This window comes from Octopus sinensis, linkage group LG8 (assembly GCF_006345805.1).
Source record: "Octopus sinensis linkage group LG8, ASM634580v1, whole genome shotgun sequence".
Lineage (NCBI taxonomy): Eukaryota > Metazoa > Mollusca > Cephalopoda > Octopoda > Octopodidae > Octopus > Octopus sinensis.
In genome coordinates, this window is record NC_043004.1 from 26,219,116 (window position 1) to 26,243,005 (window position 23,890).

Here is a 23,890-nt window from a genome sequence, read left to right on the forward strand (position 1 = left end):
GAAAACATGAGAGAGGTTGATGGTGATGTGTGTGTAGTGATAGGTATGATAGTGTTGATGGTTGCTGAGGAGGTCATGACATTGATGACGTTTGCAGTAATGCTAGTAGAGGTGCTGTAGTAGAGCTGACGGTGATTGTAGTAGTGGTTTTGGTAGCGGAGAAGTCGGCATTGCAGGGGTTGTTGGTAATCGGGATGCAGTTGTGGTGGTGTTGGTAGTAGTAGTGAGATATTGGTAACGATAGTGATGTTGGTAACAGTGTTGTTAATGGAGGTGGGAGTACTGGTAATGGTATTGGTGGGGGAGGTGATGTTGTTAGTAGTGGTGAACAGGCTTTTATTGTATCGGTGTTAACGCTTGTGATGGAATTGATCCAATTGTGTCACAGCGCCAACACTGAACTCTCAGTTTTTACCTTTTGATTTGAATGTCATTGACCTACTGCAATATTTTATCAATATTTTCTCCAAGCCCACGCCTAATCTTGAACTCATGTTTTTAAACTACTAATACACTTGTCAGTGCTACAGGGTTGCCACTGCTTAGCTGGAATCAATGAATATTTAAGTGTTTTCACCATTAGAGACAACACAACACGGCAGTAACATCATAAGAAACGGCAACTTCCTAGTTATTTATCTGATACTCTACTAACTGTCTGTATCTAAGTATGAGTAGAGTTTTAATGATGAATTGAACAGTCGAGTGTCGGAAACCGTGGAAAGACGGGCTAAATGCCTTACTCTGTGTGTAATCACGTATATCTATACGAAACTAAGTACCAGTAATTTACTGAGGTTTAATTGAATCTTATATACCTCTTCCCTATTAATTGGTTACCTCCTTCTAAAATTAAGAATCAACATGAGGTGTAAATCATACCATTACAAAGATCATAATCTAAACATATATAAACAAATCCACCGCCTGTTTCGACGATGAGTATTCCATTAAGATTCCTCTTTGAATTATCGTGAATGTGGTTGAATATTCCACTGACAGTTAAACAACGTTGTCATAGTACAAGACTAGATCAGCCCTTTTAATTAAATATAGAGTCTAGTGGTTGGGTTAACAAGAAGTTTCACGCTCAAGGTTTCCGTCGACTCAGATACTGTGCTGTGTTGTCGAACTTCTTAATCATTACTGTACCCGTTTACACAAACAGACATATGCGTACATTCAGAGGTATTCATTGGTCTATATAACTGATAATTGATAAGGAACAATATCAAACTTACCCCGATATGTTTCTAATTCGTATATAATCGATTTCGTTTTGGCGTGGCTGGAAACGAACACAGCTAAATTGTTCTATCTCTTGTATCGCCAAACGAATCTGTTCCAAAGTACTGGCTGCTATTAGTCGTGAAAGAGAGAATAAGAAGCAAGGATTATTTCAAAGGAAACTCTCTTCTGAGTTGTTCAGATAATTTTAATGGTTGCTCTATCAAGAGAAAACTATGGAATTGAAAAAACTTAATGAATGTTTAAAACAATTACGAGAAATGAACTGTACATTTTGAAAGATAAAGTGGCGTTGTACAACATTACATGTGTTTTTGAAAATAGAAATATTTCTAATTCTCTCAGATATATATATACAGTAGCAGTACGATAAAGGGACAGTATGTTGTCAACTTAATGTGACAGTCCCATGGATGCTGGCTTTGCTGGGTGGATGTACTTATCTCCACTTTGAAAACATAAAGACACAGGAAATGTGTCAAGTCCAACAGGAAACGGTGTTTCCTAGGGCTAAATAACAATAGCATTCTTTCCCTTTATGGGACTGTCACATTAAGTTGACAACATACTATCACATTACATGTGTTTGTTTATAAGAATGCAATAGTTGTCACTGTGTTAGTTGTAGTAGCAATGGGTTCTCCCTTCTCCCTCCTTTCTGACATAGGTTGATGGAAGTACTTGGAATAAAAGTACCGTATAAACAAGGGTTATGTATGAAACAAAGGTACTGTATGAAAAAGGGCTGGTGAATTGTATGAAACGTTTTGTTATAATTTGGCGCGAACTCATTTAATGCTAACAAAAACACGCGTTAAATCTTTAATGTTTCTGCTATTTACTGAGATATAAATTACATGGTACCTATGCACCAGCGATGTGCCTGAAGTAAAGTCTCTCCTACAACTACAGTTGTGTTTTGCTGATTGGATATGTAGCGTAGCTAGGTGATATTCTCACTGTTTGAGAGATATATTAGAAATGATCTCGTGTTAAATAGCAATCATCTTCGGCTATTTTGACCCTGTTGTGTCCACTGCTCTGATTGGTCGACAGTGGTGCAGTTTGTCTCTTGACTTATTTCGCGCCAGTGTGTAAACCAACCAATCACGGCCTTCGGATAAGGTCCCATGGCACAGTCTTTTGGGGGTTTCACTGGTGCCCACCGCAGGTTATAAAGGGCACCAGCAAATCACTATTTCTCGTCTTAGGTTCCAGTCCTTCTCAGGACTAACCTCTGACCACAGAGCGACTCAGCCATGTTCCAGCAACACCGGTCTTAAGTTCCAGTCCTTCTCAGGACTAACCTCTGACCACAGAGCAACTCAGCCAGTTCCAGTTCCAGTGACAGACAGCGACAGACGACCAGCCAGCCATGTTCCTGCTCCAGCAGCACCGACACCTTCATCTCGACGACGCCTTTTCTGCTGTCGCCATCACCATCGTCGTCCTTCAACTTCACGTCGTCTCCATCTCCGTCGCCTTCATCTCCAGCAACACCAATACGTACACAGCACTCGCTCAGGTTTAGCTTTCTCGCTGTTGTGATTTTTACCAAGGTTAACAGCACAGCACTACCTGCAAGAATTCCTGTATCAAGAGACCTGGCACATCATTGAAGCCACAACCGCTACACGACATGTGTTCAACCGGCATTCTGCCTTGTGACCCCAACATCCTGTTACAGAACTGTTACAATTGTGTACCTTACTACGAACTGGTAAATTAACTCCATCTTGTCTAAAATATCCCGAGAGACTCATTCTATGTTCTGTATTGTATTCTGTTTCACATGCATACCCCTTGCTTGTACTTCTGACGAACACACAGACACAAACACTTGTCTCATGCACACAGTCACTCCGCTTTGCTAACACTCATACACGATCTTATCTTATTGTACACATCCGTAAATAAAGTCTTCTCTCTCAAACAGTAGAACGGTTGTCGTCCTCATTATTCCTTTTGGCACTTATTCATTTATGCCATGTATTTTGGCTTATTCTTAGTACGGCGACCGTGCGGCGTTTAAAAGGAGACATTTCTGTCACCATCTCCTTACGTACGGTCGTTTTCCCTACAGATATCTTGATTGTTCAGTACTATATATTGATAGTTCGACACTATGTATTAATTCGGCAGAATGACATGAAGGAGAAAAAAAAAACTGAAAAAAATATTTTCTGATCTAACTAGATAGATTGATAAAGAGTTTGGGAGTGAAAAATAGATGACTAGACAGAGAAAGAAGAAAAAGAAGAGAAAGAAAGAGCAGATAACTGAAGCTACTCACGAAAGACTGTATCAACTGTAAATGGTACAACTCTTCTTAACCAAACTGTGTTGTGTTCTCTGACAGCATTTCGCCTCTGAAATAATAGATACACACCGAAACAGCTAAGCTACGTATATAGTTGTGGTAGTTACTTCAATAAATATGGTCTCAGCTTTAAATGTTTTTATCATTGCAACAATATCAACGGTTGGTGTAGTTCCTTAGCACTGAGTCAAACCTGATCCAATTTTTTTTTATCAGGCATTGTGTATCTAGGTCTTTGTTATTTAATGTATTCCCACTTTTTTAAGACGACAGGATGTAATTTGAGGTTGATTTTACTGCTAATGCTAGCAATTCCAGCGACCGCATAGAAACGCCACTAAACAATAAATATTCTACAAATGTCTACTAAGATAGTAGAGTTAGATATGGGACAGCGTAGTGGTTGGGCGACTGCTATGTATAGGCATGTCATTTGTATGACATATACTCTTTACTCTCTCCTTTACTTGTTTCAGTCATTTGACTGCGGCCATGCTGGAGCACCGCCTTTAGTCGAGCAAATCGACCCCGGGACTTATTCTTTGTAAGCCCAGTACTTATTCTATCGGTTCTTTTGCCGAACCGCTAAGTGACGGGGACGTAAACACACCAGCAATGGTTGTCAAGCAATGCTAGGGGGACAAACACAGACACACAAACACACACACAGACACACACAGACACACACACACACACACACACACACACACACACACACACACACATATATATATATATACATATATACGACAGGCTTCTTTCAGTTTCCGTCTACCAAATCCACTCACAAGGCATTGGTCGACCCGGGGCTATAGCAGAAGACACTTGCCCAAGATGCCACGCAGTGGGACTGAACCCGGAACCATGTGGTAGGTTAGCAAGCTACTTACCACACAGCCACTCCTGCGCCTATATATATATAGACATTTGCTGTTTAATAATTTAATGGAAGCGAAATCGGGATTAATATATGGGCTATGGACATGTGGAGGACAAGAGGGTCGTCCCTAATAAGCAAGTTGTGTGTGTGTGTGTGTTGTGTGTGTGTGTATGTGTGTGTATGTGTGTGTGTGTGTGTGTGTGTGTGTGTGTGTGTGTGTGTGTATGTGCGCGCGCGTGCATATATATGTGTTTCAGACTTTACATTGCGGCAATGCTGGAGCACCTTCTTTTTATATGGCGCTCACTACTATCGTTGGTATTGATTTTATTGACCTCATGAAGTATTAGAGACAATATCAATTTCTATTACCTAGAATCAAATCTCCCAAACCTTAATTGTAAAATGATTGTTTTTGCTGGAAGTAGTGAAAGTCATAACTTTTATACATTTTCCCAAAGCTCCGTTAATTCCCAATCTACCGTTTAAAAAGGGAAGAACATTTCACATAACGTAGTTCTAGATTTACTATTTCTTGTTAGGGCCATGTTTAAGTGGTCAAATACCTTGGTGATTCAACGATAAAATGAACCCCAGCTTCCACATCGAAACATGTTATTATTCTCCCCATCCACGCACTCACACATAAAGACTTTACGGGCCCATGGGCCTGCTTGGTCCCACTGCTGCAATACCTATGGCATCTATCTGAAGATGACGCTGGTCATCAACCAGTTCAATGAAGACTGACTCAATTCAAAAAGCAACAACAATGATATCTCGTCAGATGATGTAGAAAATAAACTCAATAGTTGTCAATTATGACGTTAGTAACGGGCAATGAAATAGCAGAATCGATAGAATATACCTTGCAGTATTTATGACCTTTTGTGATCTGAGTTCAACTTGTAAGTCAATTTTGTTGATAAAGTACTGGAGTCAATTTAACTGAAATTTTCTTCTCCTCAAATTTGAGGAACAAGTAATTGTGTTATTTTCGAAGATAAAATACGAACACCACAAATCAACTTAGTCACACCTGACCTTGAGCTTAAAACAAAAACAACTACAATCACGACCGATAACAACAACAACACTGCCCTTTCTTAAACACAATTCTAACCTTTCGTTTTCTCCAATCGGATTATCTGATTACACACACACACACACACACACTCTTCTCTGATCACATCAAACCAAATCCTAGTCGTGCGTTTTACCAAATCTACGCTGTGTTTATGTTGCTGCCCCAACAAAGACATCGTTTGATATTATTTATCCTCTTCTTTCTTTCAACTCTTCAAAACATTTCGTTCGACAACATTATGAAAGAAACGTCCAGGTTTTATTGTACTTGCAATTTTACGTATTACCCCATTTCCGTTTTCCTCTTTATCCTTGTTTATTTTCTTTTATATATTTTCTTTTAATATGTTTCTTTGTTTTCTTTTCTTTTGGATTTTGTGTTTGTTAATCTTATTTTCTCTGTTTAATCAAATGAAATGACAAAGTCTTCCACTTTGTTGATCGGGAAATAAAATAGAAAAGAAAAGAGAAAAAATAATACCGTAAGGCTCTTGGATAGAAATTTTATCTCACCCTTATTCCGCCAACGTCTTCCTTCATGTACTTCTATCCAGAAGACACTTTATACATATATTTATTTATTCAATTATATATTTATTTATTTATTAAATTTTTTGTTTATTTGTTTGTTGGTTGGCTGGTTGGTTGGCTGGCTGGTTGGTTGGCTGGATGGTTGGCTGGTTGGTTGGTTGGCTGGTTGGTTGGTTGGCTGGTTGGTTGGCTGGTTGGCTGGCTGGTTGGCTGGCTGGTTGGCTGGTTGGTCAGCTGGTTGGCTGGCTGGTTGGTTGGCTGGTTAGTTGGCTGGCTGTTTGGCTGGCTGTTTGGCTGGTTGGTTGGCTGGTTGGCTGGTTGGCTGGTTGGTCAGCTGGTTGGCTGGTTGGCTGGTTGGTTGGTTGGTTGGTTGGTTGTTGGTTGGTTGGTTGGTTGGTTGGTTGGTTGGTTAGTTGATTGGCTGGTTGGTTGGCTTATAACATTATGCGATTATTGTTTATTATTTTTCTCAATGCACAAGGCATCAGCCCTCCCACCAATACCCAAAAATGGAAGATCCAATTTATTGAGGACTGGGTTAATGACCATCCACACCATATCCCTTTTTTCGTCCTCACAGAGACCCATCTCAATAACCTTCACTTGGAAGCTCAGGTGAGAGTGAAGAATTTTACAGCCATCTGTGTAGATCGTGTCGGCAGAAGAAAGGGTGGGACCGCCATTTTTGTGCACAATTCTTTTTCAGCTGAAGCAATGGACGTATTTACCAACAGCTACTGTGAAGCAGCTTCTGCGTTTTGTAAAACCAACAATTTAATAGTAGTTGGGCTCTATAAGCCGCCCCTAGCTCCTTTTCTACGGTTCAAGGAATGCCTCAACAGTATTAAGTGTTCCACCCATCAGTATCATGATGACAACATATTAATGATAGGGGACTTCAACCTTCCCAATGTTGATAGGTCCACAAACAGCTTGAAACAAGAATTTTCCACCCCAACCTCTGATAAGGAAGCATGGATGAGTTTTTCCTAACCCAGCAACAAGGTGTTACAAAACACATTGGATCTAGTGTTCAATAACCACACTGACACTATCCTCAATATTGCAGTGCAAATAAACACCACTACTCTCAGACCATGACATGGTTCTCTGCGATCTGAGAATTCTGCTACCCAAATATCAAATCCAGTGGCATCTCTCCAGTCCATCCATTTGACACTATGGAGCTTCATAACGCAGACTGGGATGCGATCAATCATGATCTTTCACAAGTTGATTGGGCCTTCCCGCACGCACCCCCCTCCAACATAGACACATCATGGCAGACATTTGTAGATACTGTGACAAATATATGTGCGCAACATACTCTATCAAGATCAGTATACAAATCTACGTGCAGAATACTTAGAAATAGAAGAACAATTATAAGAAAAATAAAAAGAATTAAGAAAATCAACCAATTTAAATACTACCAGCAGCAACGCACCCATTCAACTGCCATTGCATCACTCGAATCGAAAAAAACACGACCTCCAAAACAGCATGATGATCATCATTAACAGTCAAATTGCAGCTGAGGAGAGTTGAGCCATCGAGAAAATAAAATGCAATCCTAAAATGTTCTTTCCATTTGCAAAAAAAAACAACAACCCCAAAACATAAAGACGCTGTTTCCACTGTTGGTCCTCTGGTTGACGAGAACAACACTCTGCAGGATGATGCAAAATCCATGTGCGAGATACTGCAGAGACAATACTACCCTATCTTCAGTAACCCTAATGCGGTTGATCTGGCTAGTATCAGTGACGTAAACCCTCAACTAACCATATCTGACATAACTTATGGTGCTCCTGATATCCTAAGAGAAAAAAACACAACGCGGCAGTAGGTCTCGATAAGATCCCGGCCACTGTCCTGAAGATGTGTCGACATCAAATTGCACCCCCTCTAGCTGAGCTCTGGAGAAACTCACTTGATGCAGGCTAATTCCTGGTAATTTTCTTTTCCAGTCTGTCGTTCCATTCTTCAAAAGGGAAACAAATCTCTTGCAGTGAACTACCACCCGATTTCACTCACTTCTCATATCATTAAAGTATTTGAGAGGGTGGTGAGATCGCGAATAACTCACTTCCTCGAAGACAACAATCTGCTGAACCCCAACCAGCATGGGTTCCGTGATGGCAGGGACTGCTTGTCGCAGATTTTGCTTATTTTTATGATATCTTAAAAGCTTTGGGAGAGAGCTCCAACACTGTCGTTATATACCTTGATTTCAGCAAGGTATTTGACAGAGTGAGCCACAAAATCCTGCTGAAGAAACTGTACAACATTGGAGTTTGTGGAAAGCTGCTGCAATGGATAAAGTGTTTCCTGACGAACATAACTCAACATGTAATCTCAAGTTTTAAAACAAACATAATTTTCGTATGGTTCTTTAGGCATTCACTAGTACAACACTAAGTACAAAACCGAATATATAGCACCCTAGACATAACACCAATATGTACTTCCAACTTGTTGTCTCTTGAGGTCTCTGGGTGAAACTTGGAGCCAGTTTGTGCAAATGTAAAGCAAAAGTCAAACATAGAATAATAATAATAATAATAATAATAATAATAATAATAATAATAATAATAATAATAATAATAATAATAATAATAGCGAAAATCCAAATGTGACTTACATTGGCTCAGCATTTGCACGCTTTTAAGAAAAAAAATGATGAACTCGGCAGGCTTAGTAAATATATTTGGGAATTAAAAACCAAAGATATAAAGTATAAATTAAAATGGGAAATAATATGTAAAACGAAATCATATAGAATAGGTATTGAATTCTGTTTTCTGTGTACACACGAATTTATGGAAACACTAAAAACTAAAATAAGACTATCAACACACAGGATGAACGAAAAATTAAATGTATACTTAAACTCAATTGCCTATTTGATAAGATGAGATAACATTTGATTCTTTAGAAAATAAATAAAACCCTAATTTCAAATCAAAATATTTAATCATAATATGTAGATAAAATGTATAATCATATTTTATTATTTAGTATCACTAAAATATTTCTACTTATTTATATATAAATGTAAGATAATAGTTCTAATTTCAGATATTTTAGTTTCTTAAAAATTTATTGTATAATATTAGATGGTATTATTCTAAATTTTTAATCTTAATTTAGAAACTCAATTTTAAGAGTAACGTCAATTTTAAGAATAATAGTATAATCGATATATTTTAATTGTATTATAATTATAAAAATTATAAAAAATTAGATTTTTACTGATTTTTACTGACTTTTATTTATTTAAAAATATTTAAAAATATTTTAAAATATTTTAAAATTATATGTTGAGTAATTTAGTTTACCTATTTACCGATCTAGAAATTTATTATTTATCAAAGTTAACAAACAAATATAATAAATTAACCACGTAAAAAATTACTTTTCCCATCATACACTTCTGGCTTCTCCTGATTTATTATTATTCACTTCCCTTACATGGTAAATATAAATAATAGAAAATACCTTTTAAGAACTTTCAAATGTTAATAAGAATTATGTCCCCTACACAGTAGCTCTCAATGTTGGATTATACGATTGCTTCATGTGGTAGCCATGTTTAATTTGTGGAGAGAAAATTACCATACAGATAAGTTTACATTTCTTTTTCCTATTTTTATTCCACATTTCTGTTCATTATTTACTAAAGTAAAATTATTCCGACAACTTCTTGTTATATAACTTTAGTTTGTCATGTCTTTATATAGGATGTAAATAGCAAAATAAGTTCATATAATCTAGACCTGAAGATTGGCAATACAATCGTTTTAATATGGTATTGTATTTGAGACCTTCTACTTCAGCAATATCGAGGAATATGTTGTCATGAAACGCGCGTAGTCTATATAATGTAAAGTGTTTGATTTAGAATAAGAACTGAAAGTATAAATTTTGATAATTTTAATATTTAGTCCTATATGTATCTATCGTGGATAATGTCGTTCAATGATGATTCAATTGCTTGAGGGTGATTCTGTCTCTTAAACCTATCTATCTATCTATCTATCTATCTATCTATCTATATCTATCTATCTATCTATCTATCTATCTATCTATCATCCAAAAGTGGGTTACACCCATAACCCCTATCTTACTTTGTACTATATACACACACACACTCTCTCTCTCTCTCTCTCACACACACACACACACACACTCACACACACACACACACACACACACACACACACACACACACACCACACACACACACATATATATATATATATAATATATATATATATGTATATATATAATCAAAGGTGCAGAAACAACCTACTCCGAAGGAATTTAAAAGTAAGGAAATACAAGGTAAAATAAGAAATCCATGAGTCAGGTAATCCAAATCAGTTGGAAAGACAAGGGCAGTCTGTGTGAGCGTGCAGTAAATAGTCAATTCAAATAAACAAAAGATTCAAATGAACGAATAAAAACGGACGACATGAGGATGTGCATAAGAAATGTATTAGCTTGACGCTCGGTGAAAGGAGAGAGTTTGACATTTTGAGCATAGCTCTTCATCGGAAAGGAGAAAGTCCAAAGAAGAAAAAGAAATCACCAACGGTACACCTTCGTTGAACTTTTCCCTTTCTCCTTTCTGACGAAGGGCTATGCTCGAAACGTCAAACTCTCTCTTTTCATCGAACGTCAAACTAATACACTTCTTATGCACGTCTTCATGTTGTCCGTTTTAATTCGTTTATTTGAATTGTTCATTTGCATTGACTACACACACGCATATATATATATGTGTGTGTGTGTGTGTGTATGTTTATAAGAAAATGGGATGGCAAAGAGTTAAACGATTATCTTACGAAGTTGTTTCTGTTATAAGGGGCAATGGCTTCATAGTTGAGTGACCTTATAGCTTCATCGGACCTTCGAATAGGATAAAGATAATCGTTTATTCGTTTGTCATCTCTCTTTCTTATTACCGCTCTGCACTCGACTTACGCTTCGTTCAGAAGCATATGTATATTGAGTTCTACACCGGGTTATTAGTCTCGCAATGCCTATGCGAAATACACACGCGCGCATACGCACACACACACACACACACGCACACACACACACCACACACACACACACACACACACACACACTCACACACTCACACACATTAATTTGCACATCCAACTTAACTAAGATGCATTGTTTTAAATGCCGTAAGCTGCGGTATCGTTCTGAGAAATCAGCATGTGTAGACGTTAAAAGCTAAAAAAGCACGCAGACAAAACTTCGTCAGCACTCTCTGCGTCACTTTGACATACACATACACACACAGACACGCGCATGCGTGTATTTGTATGTATAGGTAAGAGTGAGAAGTTAATATGTTCGCTTTGAAATCATGTAGTTCCGGATTTCGATTCTACTGGCTGACATCTCTGACCACAGCTTCAAATCGAACCAAGATTTTTAGATAACATTGGGTAGATGGAAACTGAATAGAATCCTTCCGAATGCACTGTGCCTAAAATCCAAAATTCCATCCTTGTCACACACAGTGTCACACTAAATCTGTCTCCGCATTGCGCTAAGGGTACACCTGTCTTTGGAAATTCTCAACCACTTGCACATTAATTCAATGAGAAGGTAGTTCAGTTTATCGGACAACTAAATCCTCATCGTCAAAACAGACGCACACCCACATGCATATCGATATGCAAGAAACTAAATCACCTGTCTGTCACATAGACTGGTCACTGTGTTGCAAGGCGACCGTCCATTTTCTCTATCAAATAAACTCTAGATTCTACATAAAATGTCATAAGACACATATAACGCAGTCTTAGCCTGAAATTTATGAATCGACTTCATATTATTGAGGTAAATTCTCGTGAAATGATATATTTTACTAAGATAGACAATTATGTAATAGACTTTCTATTATGGGCCTAGTGACTGATAGTACATATGTAAAGTAAATAGGTAAAGACCCCCTTCGGTCATGAATGACCATGGGATTGCACCTAGAAAGTTACCCTCCTAGACACAAGTCCGGGCAAGGTTGTTTATGGAAGGCTAGCAGTCGCCCATGCATACCAGCCTCCCCTCTCCACGCCACCAGTGTTATCCAAGGGAAAGACAAAGGTCGATACAGCTTGGCACCAGTGACGTCGCAACTCATTTCTACAGCTGAGTGAACTGGAGCAACGTGAAATAAAGTGCCTTGCTCAAGAACACAACACGCAGCCCGGTCGGGGATTCAAGCTCACAACCTCACGATCGTAAGCTCGACGCTCTAACCACTGAGCCATGCTATGGTGTTATAAATGTCAGTGGCGTTAGAAGTGTAGATTTGTACTAGGGAAAAACAGTATTTGATTTCACAGAGAATTGCTGCAAGATTTCTGTGGTGTAATCGTTGATGTAAATATGTGGTTCGAATACCGCCAGAGAAGCCTTTTCTGCTCCAAATAGGTATTTATGCATGTGTGTGTGTGTGTGTGTCTGTGCGCGCGCGCGCGTCTATACATATATTGTAATAATAAGGGTAGATAGAAGAAATGAAAGAATTTATTTATTTACAGGTACTGAGAATCCTCGGATCCTCCAAGGAAATGAAACGGAATGAAATAAAATACGATAAAGTAAGATATTTACGTTAAAACACTTAGAAATTTTTCGTATAGCGCTTGAGGATGCTTTCACCTTTACACGGTATGCGTTCAGAAACAGTAGCTTCTTCTTCCCCAGGACAATCTTAATGAATTTTAGCAGTAACGTTAGCTGTAGCATCAGCTATAATATTAGCTTTAACATTAACTGTAGCAGCTGGACGTCGTAGCAAAAGTCGTAGCATTTACTGTAACACTTTACAACACTAGCTGAAACAGCTGTAGTATTAGTTCTAATAATAGATGTAACATTAGTTATAATATTGGTTGTAACATTCGTTGACAACTAAAACCTGCGTTAATCGGAGTCTATGCTAAATATGCATATAATTTTATTCCATATAACAAAAACAACCTTTAACCTCACTCTAAATATACATATATGTTTATGTTGTATCGTCGTGGCGCTCCGTCGGTTACGGCGACGAGGGTTCCAGTTGATCTGATCAACGGAACAGCCTGCTCGTGAAATTAACGTGTAAGTGGTTGAGCACTCCACAGACACGTGCACCCTTAACGTAGTTCTCGGGGAGATTCAGCATGACACAGAGTGTGACAAGGCTGGCCCTTTGAAATACAGGTACAACAGAAACAGGAAGAGTGAGAGAAAATTGTGGTGAAAGAGTACAGCAGGGTTCGCTCCCCCCCCCCGTCGGAGCCTCGCTCAAAAAACACAACACCCGGTCTGAGAATCGAAAATGCGATCCTACGACCGCGAGTCTGCTACCCTAACCACTGGGCTAATGCGCCTCTACCTATGTTATATAAACAAGAATGTATGTATACTTACCACATCCATTAATATGTCACCTTGAGTTAAAAAGGTATTATCCACAGCTGGAAAATACAATATTTAAATTAGAAGTTTCTAATATTAGTAAGATTTGCGTAGTAGCATTCATGCTTTTGTAAAGGGAATATTGACAAAATACAGAAATGGGAATCATAAATGGGATTAATGGTTATATAGTATGTGTGAAATCATGGTCGAGGGACATTGACAGCAGTTTGTCTCACCCTGTTAAGTTACCCATGGATACTATATATATATATATATATATTATATATATATATATATATATATAAATAAGAAATGGAGTCACACGCAGGTGTTATTCAAATATTTATACTTCCGACAAATGTTTCGAAGAACATTTGCTACCCTGGTAACTATTTATTTATTTTTTCCGTGTTATTTGGACACATTGAAAAAATACACACACAAACATACATACATACATATATACATACATACATACATACATAGATACATACATACATACATACAAACATATATATATATATATATATATATATATAAGGTTAATCCAAACAGGAAAACAGAAAAAACAACAACACGTGGAACAATTAAAGTATTATTATTGGCGCTCAGGAAAGAGGGAAGAAGGAGGGTATGACGTTTCGAGCGGAGCTCTTCGTCGGAAACATAAGAGAAGGAAGAAAGAAAGATCCCGAGGTGGGCGAACAGAGGGAAAAAAACGCGACTGGTTTTTACGAAGTAAACATGCTGATATATATATATATATATATATATATATATATATATATATATATATATATATATATATATATATATATATATATATATATGTGTGTGTGTATGTATGTATGTATATATAATTTGTGTATTAAGGCTACCATTGGTTTTAATATCTTAACACTATTTCAAGCCGACCATATAGAAAGATGGTTGTTTTAAGTGACTATTTCCCTTGGTTTAACTTAATATTGTGCTGAATGATAAGTTTGCTTATATTATGTTATATCCTGGATACGTGTAATATTTGTATGTTATCTGTTCATCATGAGGACAAATGTCTTCTATGAATGAAGTTCGTGTAATGTATATATTTAATGTTCACGTTTAAAGAAAAAAAAACTATCCTTGTAGGATCGGCGGAGTGGGTAGTGGTTTCTCTTGGAAATGTCAGAGTCTGAAATATTGCTTGATCATGCAGAGAGAAGGTTTCCTCCCTAATGTTTAAGATGTTATATATATATCAATTGTCAGACGAATTTCTAATACGAAATTCCTTGCATGACTGTCTAAATTATAAATCTTTGTAATTGCTATTAGTAAATGAAATGTGTGTAATGGAGAATATATTGAAAAAATGCGAGGACTATAGATCAGGGATGTATCAAGAGAAGAAAGCAGATCTAGACAGATATGGCAACGGAAACAATCATTTCTTGATAAATATGGTGAAAATTACGCCACTTTACGACACCAAGAAATAGAATTAGAAAGGAACAACCTCATCAACACAACAGGCACAAGAACACGTTGCAAAATAAAACACCCGTTTCACCGTGAATCAAAGACTAGCTACGGTAAAAACTCTTCGTTACTATTACAAGAACACCCTAATACACATAGCATTCGCAAAAACAAACAAAACAGATATTCCTTTGATCAAATCATTAGGGATAGAAAAACTAGGGGATTATTCTCAAGATCTCAACAAAGGCTACCTATAAGGAACTGGGTTTAAAAAAAAAGAAAAAAAGACGGTCTAGATCCCGAAGCGAACCTAGATTATTTCCCCAGATTGTTAGTAATAGTACTAGCAAGAAAATGAAAAACAATATACGAAACAGGATAGAAAACAATGAAACCAAGTGAAACACCACCAGAAAAAGAGAAAAACCAGACGGCCCCAAAACAACTAAACATATTGATCCTAAAACAATTAATTTATCTAAAAGAGATTTAAACAGTGATGAACGCCAACTTTTTGGGGAAGGACTAAAATTCACACATACACCAAGTCAACTACCAAAATTTGGAGGAGGATATCCAAAAATTCTGACGGAAATTACTTGTTGAATTCTTTGCTACTAAAAGTAGTGATATTGGTGAATCCCTAGTAAGGAATAAATCAAAACTCACCCTGCCAGAAGGAAAAAAGAACTGTCTCGACCAATACATTGATTTTCTGTCTAAATTTCGCCTTAGACGCATTACTAATGTTAGGCCAAATATGAACAAATCAGAGATATCTGCACTTAAACGTCTACAAAACGGTAACACAATAACCATTAAACAAGCAAATAAATGGGGTGCAATTGTTATAATGGATACTACAGGGATTCAGTTGAGGACTAATTGAAGGACACAAAATTTTGCTGTGAAATACCTTCAAATATAGACCACCACATCATGACAAAGGCCAATAACCTGGTTTCAAAACATTACAACTCCCTTACCAATAACGAAAGAGATTACATCACCAATTTCGAACCAAAATGCGTAAGTCAAAAGAAATTCAACACGCAGTAAAGAAACAAGAAAGTGAGTACATAACATAAAATTACTACACCCGAAAGACCTAAAACTCAGACCGATTATAGGTAGTCCAGCATGCCCTACCCACGGTCTAAACAATTTTAGTGACACCTAGTTTCATCCGGGATGAGATCGATTTCCTGTCCCACCTTCCCAAAACAACAGAATCGAATATGCAGATTTCACGATTGAAAATGAAGACGTACCACAGAAATTTTCTCAAGGAGAGTTAAATGATTTAATTAGGGATATGCCATTGTTGAAGGATAAAGCTAGCATCTTGCCTACAAGAAAAGTGTTTGCTTAAGAAAGATGTTTATATTACTCATTTCAGGAAGATAAATAGGGATCTGACTTCATGTTTCAGTAATAACACTGATGAGTTATTTCGCTGTTTGTTCCCAGAGCATGTTCCAGCTGAATGGCGCTTATTCATTCCTTCATCTAAGAGAAGCCTTAAAGCAGTACCACTACACAACAGCAATAAGAAACCACCCATTCCCATAGGACATTCAGTGCACGTGAAGGAGTGTTATGAAAACAGGCAAGTACTCCTCAATGCCATAAAGTATACAAACTACAGCTGGAAAATATGTGGAGAATGCAATCTGGGTTCACGAAATATTGTTGCTTTTTATTCCTATGGGATAGTCGTGCAACTAACAAGCACTATGTGCAATCAGAGTGGCCTTTGCGAAAATCATATGAGCCGGGAGTTTCTAGCGTCCAGAATAAGCCACTTTTAAACCCAGAAAATGTTCTCCTCCCTCTTCACACAAAGCTTGGCTTCATGAAACAATTTGTGAAGACACCAGGAAAAGCTCAAAAGGTTTTGAATATGTGAAGGCCAAATTTCCAAAAATCACTGAGGCAAAACTGAAGGAGGGTGTATTCATAGGTCCGCAGATAAACGAACTCCTGAAGGACAACCACTTCCTCACAGCACTGGATGAAATTGAGCTTAAAGCCTGGGAATCCTTCAAATGGCTCTGTGAAAATTTCCTAGGCAACAAGAGATCTCTAGAGTTTAGAAATTGGTGAAATGTCTTCTAGGCTCCTATGCTGGAATGGGCTGTCGGATGTCACTCAAAGTTCATTTTCTTGATTCACATCTGGACTTTTTTTTACAGAGAACCTTGGATCAATGTCTGATGAGCAAGGGGAACACTTTCAAGATATTGCATCGATGGAACAACGTTATCAAGGATTTGGGAATGCAGGAATGTTAGATGGCTACTGTTGGATGTCATACAGGGATGAACCTGAGACAAAACACCATAGAAAGTCCAAATCCCAAATATTTTAAGTTGTTATGCATTTTAGTGCATTCTAACTTATTTGTACACAATGATTTAAATTTTGTACAATAAAAAACCATGAAATTATCGTATCTTGTATTCAATATACCTTATATAGACATGCTTTACGTATCTTTTAAGTTAAAACAGCAGGTATCATTAACATGAAAATGTGACCTGATAGAGGAAACTAGACTTCAGACTCGTAATAAGCATCAAAAATTAACCCAGAAAAGTCAATCAGCAACTCTGATGATTAAAAAAGTTTCATTTTGTTGACCAGTGTAATCGATGTGGTACATGTCAGTTCATACATACCGGTCAATATATGAATACAGAAACAAGAATATTTACAAATGCAAATATGAACTACAAAAAGTAGAGATTTAATTTACTACATCAAATGTCCGAATTGTGAAGAGATATACGGAACATTCACGTATGCACCGACAGCAAATTATGGATTCTGATGTCCGTCAAATACCTTTAAGCAACCACCTGGCAACATATGTTCAGAAAACGTTTATAATATTCTCATATTCCCATTCTACAAACTACATAACTCAAGTGAAATTTAGAGAAAAGTCAGAGAAAAGAATTTTATTAATTCAAACCCGTTCTATAGAAACGGTGAATTATAATGATGATGGTGATAAAGTTGATGGGTGGATGTTAGTAGTGTTGACCAAATGAACATTGACTCGACTGAAATGTAAAAATTTCTGGAGTAACAATAGAAGTCAGTGAAAACAGGAATGTTGCTTACAAAATTCCAAGATATAACCAAACAATTATTCTTTTATATGCAAGTAAAATAAAGAATCCTTTATTTTCGTTTAACGTAGAGGCGGTCTATGTCACTGTTGATGTGGAAATTATGTGTGCTGGTTAGTATCTTCCGGGATTTCACATGAATGGCTCGCATCTCATCAAGCATCCAATCAAGTAGCCCAAAATGTCTGTATGAGTACTGACACTGCAAACACATTGTGGGCTACAATTCTGTTGAATGCAGAGAATTCTGTGGTTTATTTTTCTTTATTCGGCTGTAATATCCTTTAGTGGCACGTATCTTGTAGTGGTGTCAGTGTAAGATATGTTTTCACCTACCTCAAGATAACTGCAACATTCCTCGTCAGATACAGGGAAAATATCGATGGAGATGTTGCTAGTCTGATTTACAGTTTTCTCTCTTTTTATAACCATATAGCAACATTTATCCCGACCAAACTCATCCCTATATCCTTTACGAATATTGTAACCAGGTCAAAGCTCTTTTTCATCTCAAGCATATCTATCTATCTATCTATCTATCTATCTATCTATCTATCTATCTATCTATCTATCTATCTATCTATCTATCTATCTATCTATCTATCTATCTATCTACATACCTACCTACCTACCTACCTATCTATCTATCTATCTATCTATCTATCTATCTATCTATCTATCTATCTATCTATCTATCTATCTATCTATCTATCTAATTTTCTCATTCTTTCTTTCTTTTTCTTCATATGTATGTGTTTGTGCGCGCGCATATGTGCATGCGTACTCTCAGCAACAACATATATATACACATACTTTGTAAAGTTTGTTTAAACGAATTCGTGTTTTAGTCGCCTCGTCAAAATGAAGGCAAGACAACAAAAGCAAACATAAATACACGTCCGTACGCGCGCACAAAACAGAGACACTAGCAAACGCCAATAACAAATGTATAACTAAAAGTCAACGATTTGGTTTGTATTTTTTTTCTAATGACATACTGGTATATTGTATGTTTTCCGTCATATTTTCCTGCCTTCTATTTGCATGTACGATGTTAACAGACAAACAATGAAGCGAATAACGGAAACTAACGATTTCTTCCGACTCTTCCTAAAGCTGACTCAGATTTATTTCAAGTTAACAATGATTGGTTACTTCCCCCATTGATAACAACGTCTGTTGACCCTCCACATCCGATTCAACAAGATAGACAGTCAAAACTAACACCTTCACCGCTATTCTTCATAAGAAAACATTGATCGTCTATAATCCTGTGCGTTTCTTGTATTGTTCTTAGGTCTGTTCTGTTAGTTTAATAGAAGAAATTGGATAATAGGTAACTGTGCGAGAAATAGAAGTAGCCTGTGTGTATAAAAACGTCCATGTGGTGTTCACAGTGAATATTATTTGTTTGACACTGGACGGAAAACGTTCTAAAGGAAAAATTAAGGGTAAAAATATGATATTTCGAACGTAGCCCTTCGTCGGATATGTAGAGTAGAAGCCAAAGAAGAGGAAAAAGAGGAGGAAGCACGTGTAGGAAGGAATGAAGGTCGGGCTCGGTGACAAAGCGGAGGAACTGAGGAAAGTGTGAGAGATGGCACATACACGCACACACGCACACACACACACACACACACACACACACCACACACACACACACACGTACGCACACACACACACAAATTCAAGGATAGCTTTACTACGATTAAAGAATCGGAGTAAGGCTCGCGTTACGTCACTCGCAGGAAATAATTTGGGAAGTGGAAGAAAAAAACATTGGATCCCACATTACCTGGAACATAAAATAAAAAAATTAGCAATACCATATTCAAATGAGAGATATGGGTCACTCTTAAATGTCCAGGTAGTGTCCTCAATAAATCGGATAAACTCAGATTGAAATGTTTACATAATATTGGTTTCAAATTTTGGCACATTGGCTAACAATTTTAGGAGACGGGTCCAGTCGATTACATCGACCTGTATTCAACCGGTATTTATTTTATCGACCCAGAAAGGATGAAAAACAAAGTTGACGTCGGTGGAATTTGAACTCAAAACATAGAAACAGACGAAATGCTGTTAAGCATATTGTCTAGCGTGCTAACCATTCTACCAGCTTGCCGCCTTAGATATGTTTGTATTATATTAGAAGCACTCTGCCACCTACTCTACTTCTAACAGCTTCCCGTAACTATATATATGTATCCCCAAACATAGTAGTGTATGCTATCTAAGGCTGTAAGCTTTGGTTGAGCAATTTGTTACTCTATATAATAGACCTCGTAATTATGCACTCTTATTATACTAATGTTCATCTCATAAATAGTAAAATAGTGAAGCCTGCGGCTTTCAACCATTTTATTGTAACGTCGCTTGATATGTTTTTTTTATCTATATGCTACATAAAGCAATAAAAACTAGGGTCATGTGTTTATAGATGGCTGTATAGGTACATGTGTGCGTACGCGTGTATGTAATGTGCGTGTGTGTGCATATATGTATATATGTATATGTGTGTGTGTGTATGCATATGTGCATATATATATATATATATATATATATATATGCATGTATGTGTGTTTGTGTGTGTGTGTACTTATGCATAGAAAACTAGAAAATGAATATAAATGTACAAGCATGCATATGTAGACACGTGAGTGTTTACGAGGGTGGGCTGAAAAGTTTATGAGATGACTATGAAAGGGTGATGCTGGTGCTGTGAATTATTGCCTGCATTAATTCCAACCCTTCTTATTAATAACTGCATTGTTTCATTCCAATCATCCGATTGTTCAAAGAAAACTTTAGGACTATCTACTAGCGACTTCTTTTGAAAATCAACAAAGTTTGGTATCGTGATATTATGAAGTACCCGCAGAAAATGGGTTTAGCCCCCAAGGACATTCATGCTGATATGATTGCTACATTAGACAGCTTCAACAGTGTAAAAGTGGGAAACTGAATTTAGGAAGGGAAGGGAGAGTCTTGAAAATGATCCAAGGTCTAGACGTCCTGCAACTGTCACCACCGAGAAAAACATTGGTCGTGTTCACCACATGGTGTTGGATGACAGGCGATTGGCTATAAATAAAAATAGCCAATGCTATTATCAAATAGCCCAGAAGAGAGTTGAGATTATTCTGCACAAAAACATGGCGTGATGCAGATCTCTGCACAATGGGTACTACATCTTCTGACACCTTATCAAAAGGGTTAAACTAAAGCGTTTGACTCGAGGCGACTCGGAACATTCACGATGTGAATTTTCCGAGGCCTCTCCCCCACCCCCGTTCGCGATAGCGCATTTTTTTCCATATTCGTGTAGAGCAAGTTGTTTTACACCTATTATACTATTTTTTTTTATTGCTCGGGTCAAACGCGTTAGTTTAACCATCAAAAATGTACCAGACTGATCACATCACGGGAAAATGTGACATTGTTTGAGGCAGTTCCAGCTGGTTTTCTTGAAAGTTTCTTAAACCAGGATGCGTGTTGGGTTCATCACTGAGCCAGAGACAAAGATACAATCCATACAGGGGAAACACCCCCTCATCACCTGCTCCAAAGAAGGCCAAGGTGGGTTCATCAGCAGGGAAGGTGATGGCTTTAGTTTTTGGGATGGCAAAATTCATTGCTTTAATTTACTTTCTTCAAAAGGACCACACCATCAATGGAGAGTACTGTGGAAGCTTGCTGAAGCAGTTACGAAAGGCTATTAACACCAAACGCCGAAGAAAACTGACGAAATTGATCTTGTTTTATCAGGACAATATTCCAACACACAATTCGTTGGTTCCAATGGCTGCTTCACTAATTGGATTCAAGCATTGTAACACCGACGGAAGAAGTGAATGAACTGCAAGGGAGACTATGTTGAGAAATGAACCTCATTTAGCCATATTCCATGAGAGTATCTTGGTCTGCTAAGGCTGCACGCTCTTGTGCGTAGAACTTAGAGCCACTCCTACGGAAAATCGAGGCGTTGTGCGTTTTCCTGCGAGAGCTAGGGTGCGAGAGAAGCGTGTCGGTGTATACAGACGATGTAAACGTAGCCGTGTCAGACGCCACGCACATCGAGGCGATCGGCACTGCTCTAAAAGAAAATGAAGCGCTGACAGGAACGAAGATTAAACCAAACAAAACAGTAGGCCTGCAACTCGGTATCTGGAAAAGCAGGTCTATGCCGTCCAACAGTATCGTAGACAGACGGACCGGTTAAGCTATTCGGGGTCTGATTCGGTCCAGACTTCCAGATGTACAAGAACTGAAACGAAGTGACGATCACGGTAGTTGGCTGAGAGGAAACTGTCTCTGAAAGGTCTGACGGAGGTGGCGAATACTTATATCGCAACCATCATCTATTACCGTCTGACCGATGTGCCTTGCCCCAAGTTATGCCTGAACAAATTGGAGCGTATACTCTTTCGTTTTCTGTAGAACGGGCGCATTCTTCTTGTCAGGCGGTCCATCTGCTGTCAACAGCCGCTGAACGGAGGGCTGGGCATGCATGGTCGCTGATGCGCAGGCATGCGCTGAGGCTGCAGCATCTCCAGTGTTTCCTTCACGGTGAGCAGGTGTGGTCACCTTTCGTCAGACGCGCTTTCCTCAGCTCGTCTCCTTAACGGAGCTAGAATCCTGGGTCAAGCTGAGACCGAGGGAGGGCGAGTGGCACCTTGAGTAGCACCTTGAGTGGCTCCTTGAGTGGCTCCTTGAGTGGCTCCTTGAGTGCCGGTAAATGTGGTCGGGGAAAATTCTACCTTGGCGTTCTATAAGGGGTTAGTGGAGGATAGGTGCGACGACGTCCTTGGGGGAAACTCTGGGCTTCAATGAGGACCAACTAGCCGATCATTTCCGGAAAACTTTCGGGCCGGAGCCTAAGGATAACTTTCAGAAATCCCTGGCCTGGCAATGCTACCTGGGTGGGTTGCTGGTTCGGGATAAACTCCACAGGCACGGGTGTCGTCAGTAGGAGCAGCCCGAGATGTGAACAGAGTGATGAAAACGTTCCGCACGCACTCGTCCAGTACCCAACAATTTCTGACGTATTGGTTTATGTCGAGCTCTTGCTGTCGCGTATCGCACGAATCCGGCTATCAACCGAATCTGTTGTTAAGACTGTTCCTCCCACTTTCTGTTGGTCGGGAAGGCCGGGTAGTTTTCACCTGCCTGGTGGCCATGGCGAAAGAGGTTGTGTGGACAAGAGTGAAAGGGCTGAAGATGGGCATTTTCGTCTCTGGCAAATCTCTGACCAACTTTTTCAGATTCCACTTGAAGAGGCAGATCAGTGGTCCTTTTTAGCAAATTTATCGAAAGGTGGATGAGAGTGACAAGCATGGTCCGTGTAAAGGGGCTTGCTCTGAGCATGTGCTTCTGAGTGGAGTAAAAGAGAGAGGAAGCACTTGACTAAGCAGTCAGGGAAACAATGATTTTCTGTGGAGTTTGCGCGCTTTTCCCTTGGAAGTCACAGTCGCCTCTTATTGGGAAATTGTAATTGCTTAACTTCATTATTCATTTTTGTTATTGTTTTATATGTTTACACGGTAAACCTCTCCGATTGTGCCTTTGTATTTGCGTCCCTGCGTGTTCTATGTAGGCCCACGTGGCTAATAAAGAAAACATTATTATTATCATGATCATAATAATAATAATAATAATAATAATAATAATAATAATAATAATAATAATAACAATAATAATAATAATAATTATTATTATTATTGTTATTGTTATTGTTATTATTATTATTATTATTATTATTATTATTATTATATTATTATTATT

At 38.1% G+C, this 23,890-nt stretch overlaps 1 protein-coding gene across 2 annotated transcripts in view; it reads right to left on the reverse strand.

Moving 5' to 3' along the window:
* Nucleotides 1–23,890, reverse strand: part of LOC115214777 (MAM and LDL-receptor class A domain-containing protein 1-like) — a 154,982-nt gene that overhangs the window by 101,271 nt on the left and 29,821 nt on the right. For both annotated transcript variants that reach the window (XM_036505293.1, XM_036505292.1), the window contains exons 3-5: nucleotides 13,512–13,558; nucleotides 3,542–3,617; nucleotides 1,242–1,359 (exon numbers count right to left, since the gene is read on the reverse strand). In XM_036505293.1, the coding sequence (XP_036361186.1) occupies nucleotides 1,242–1,359; nucleotides 3,542–3,617; nucleotides 13,512–13,558 (241 nt within the window). The remainder of the gene's footprint in view (nucleotides 1–1,241; nucleotides 1,360–3,541; nucleotides 3,618–13,511; nucleotides 13,559–23,890) is intronic.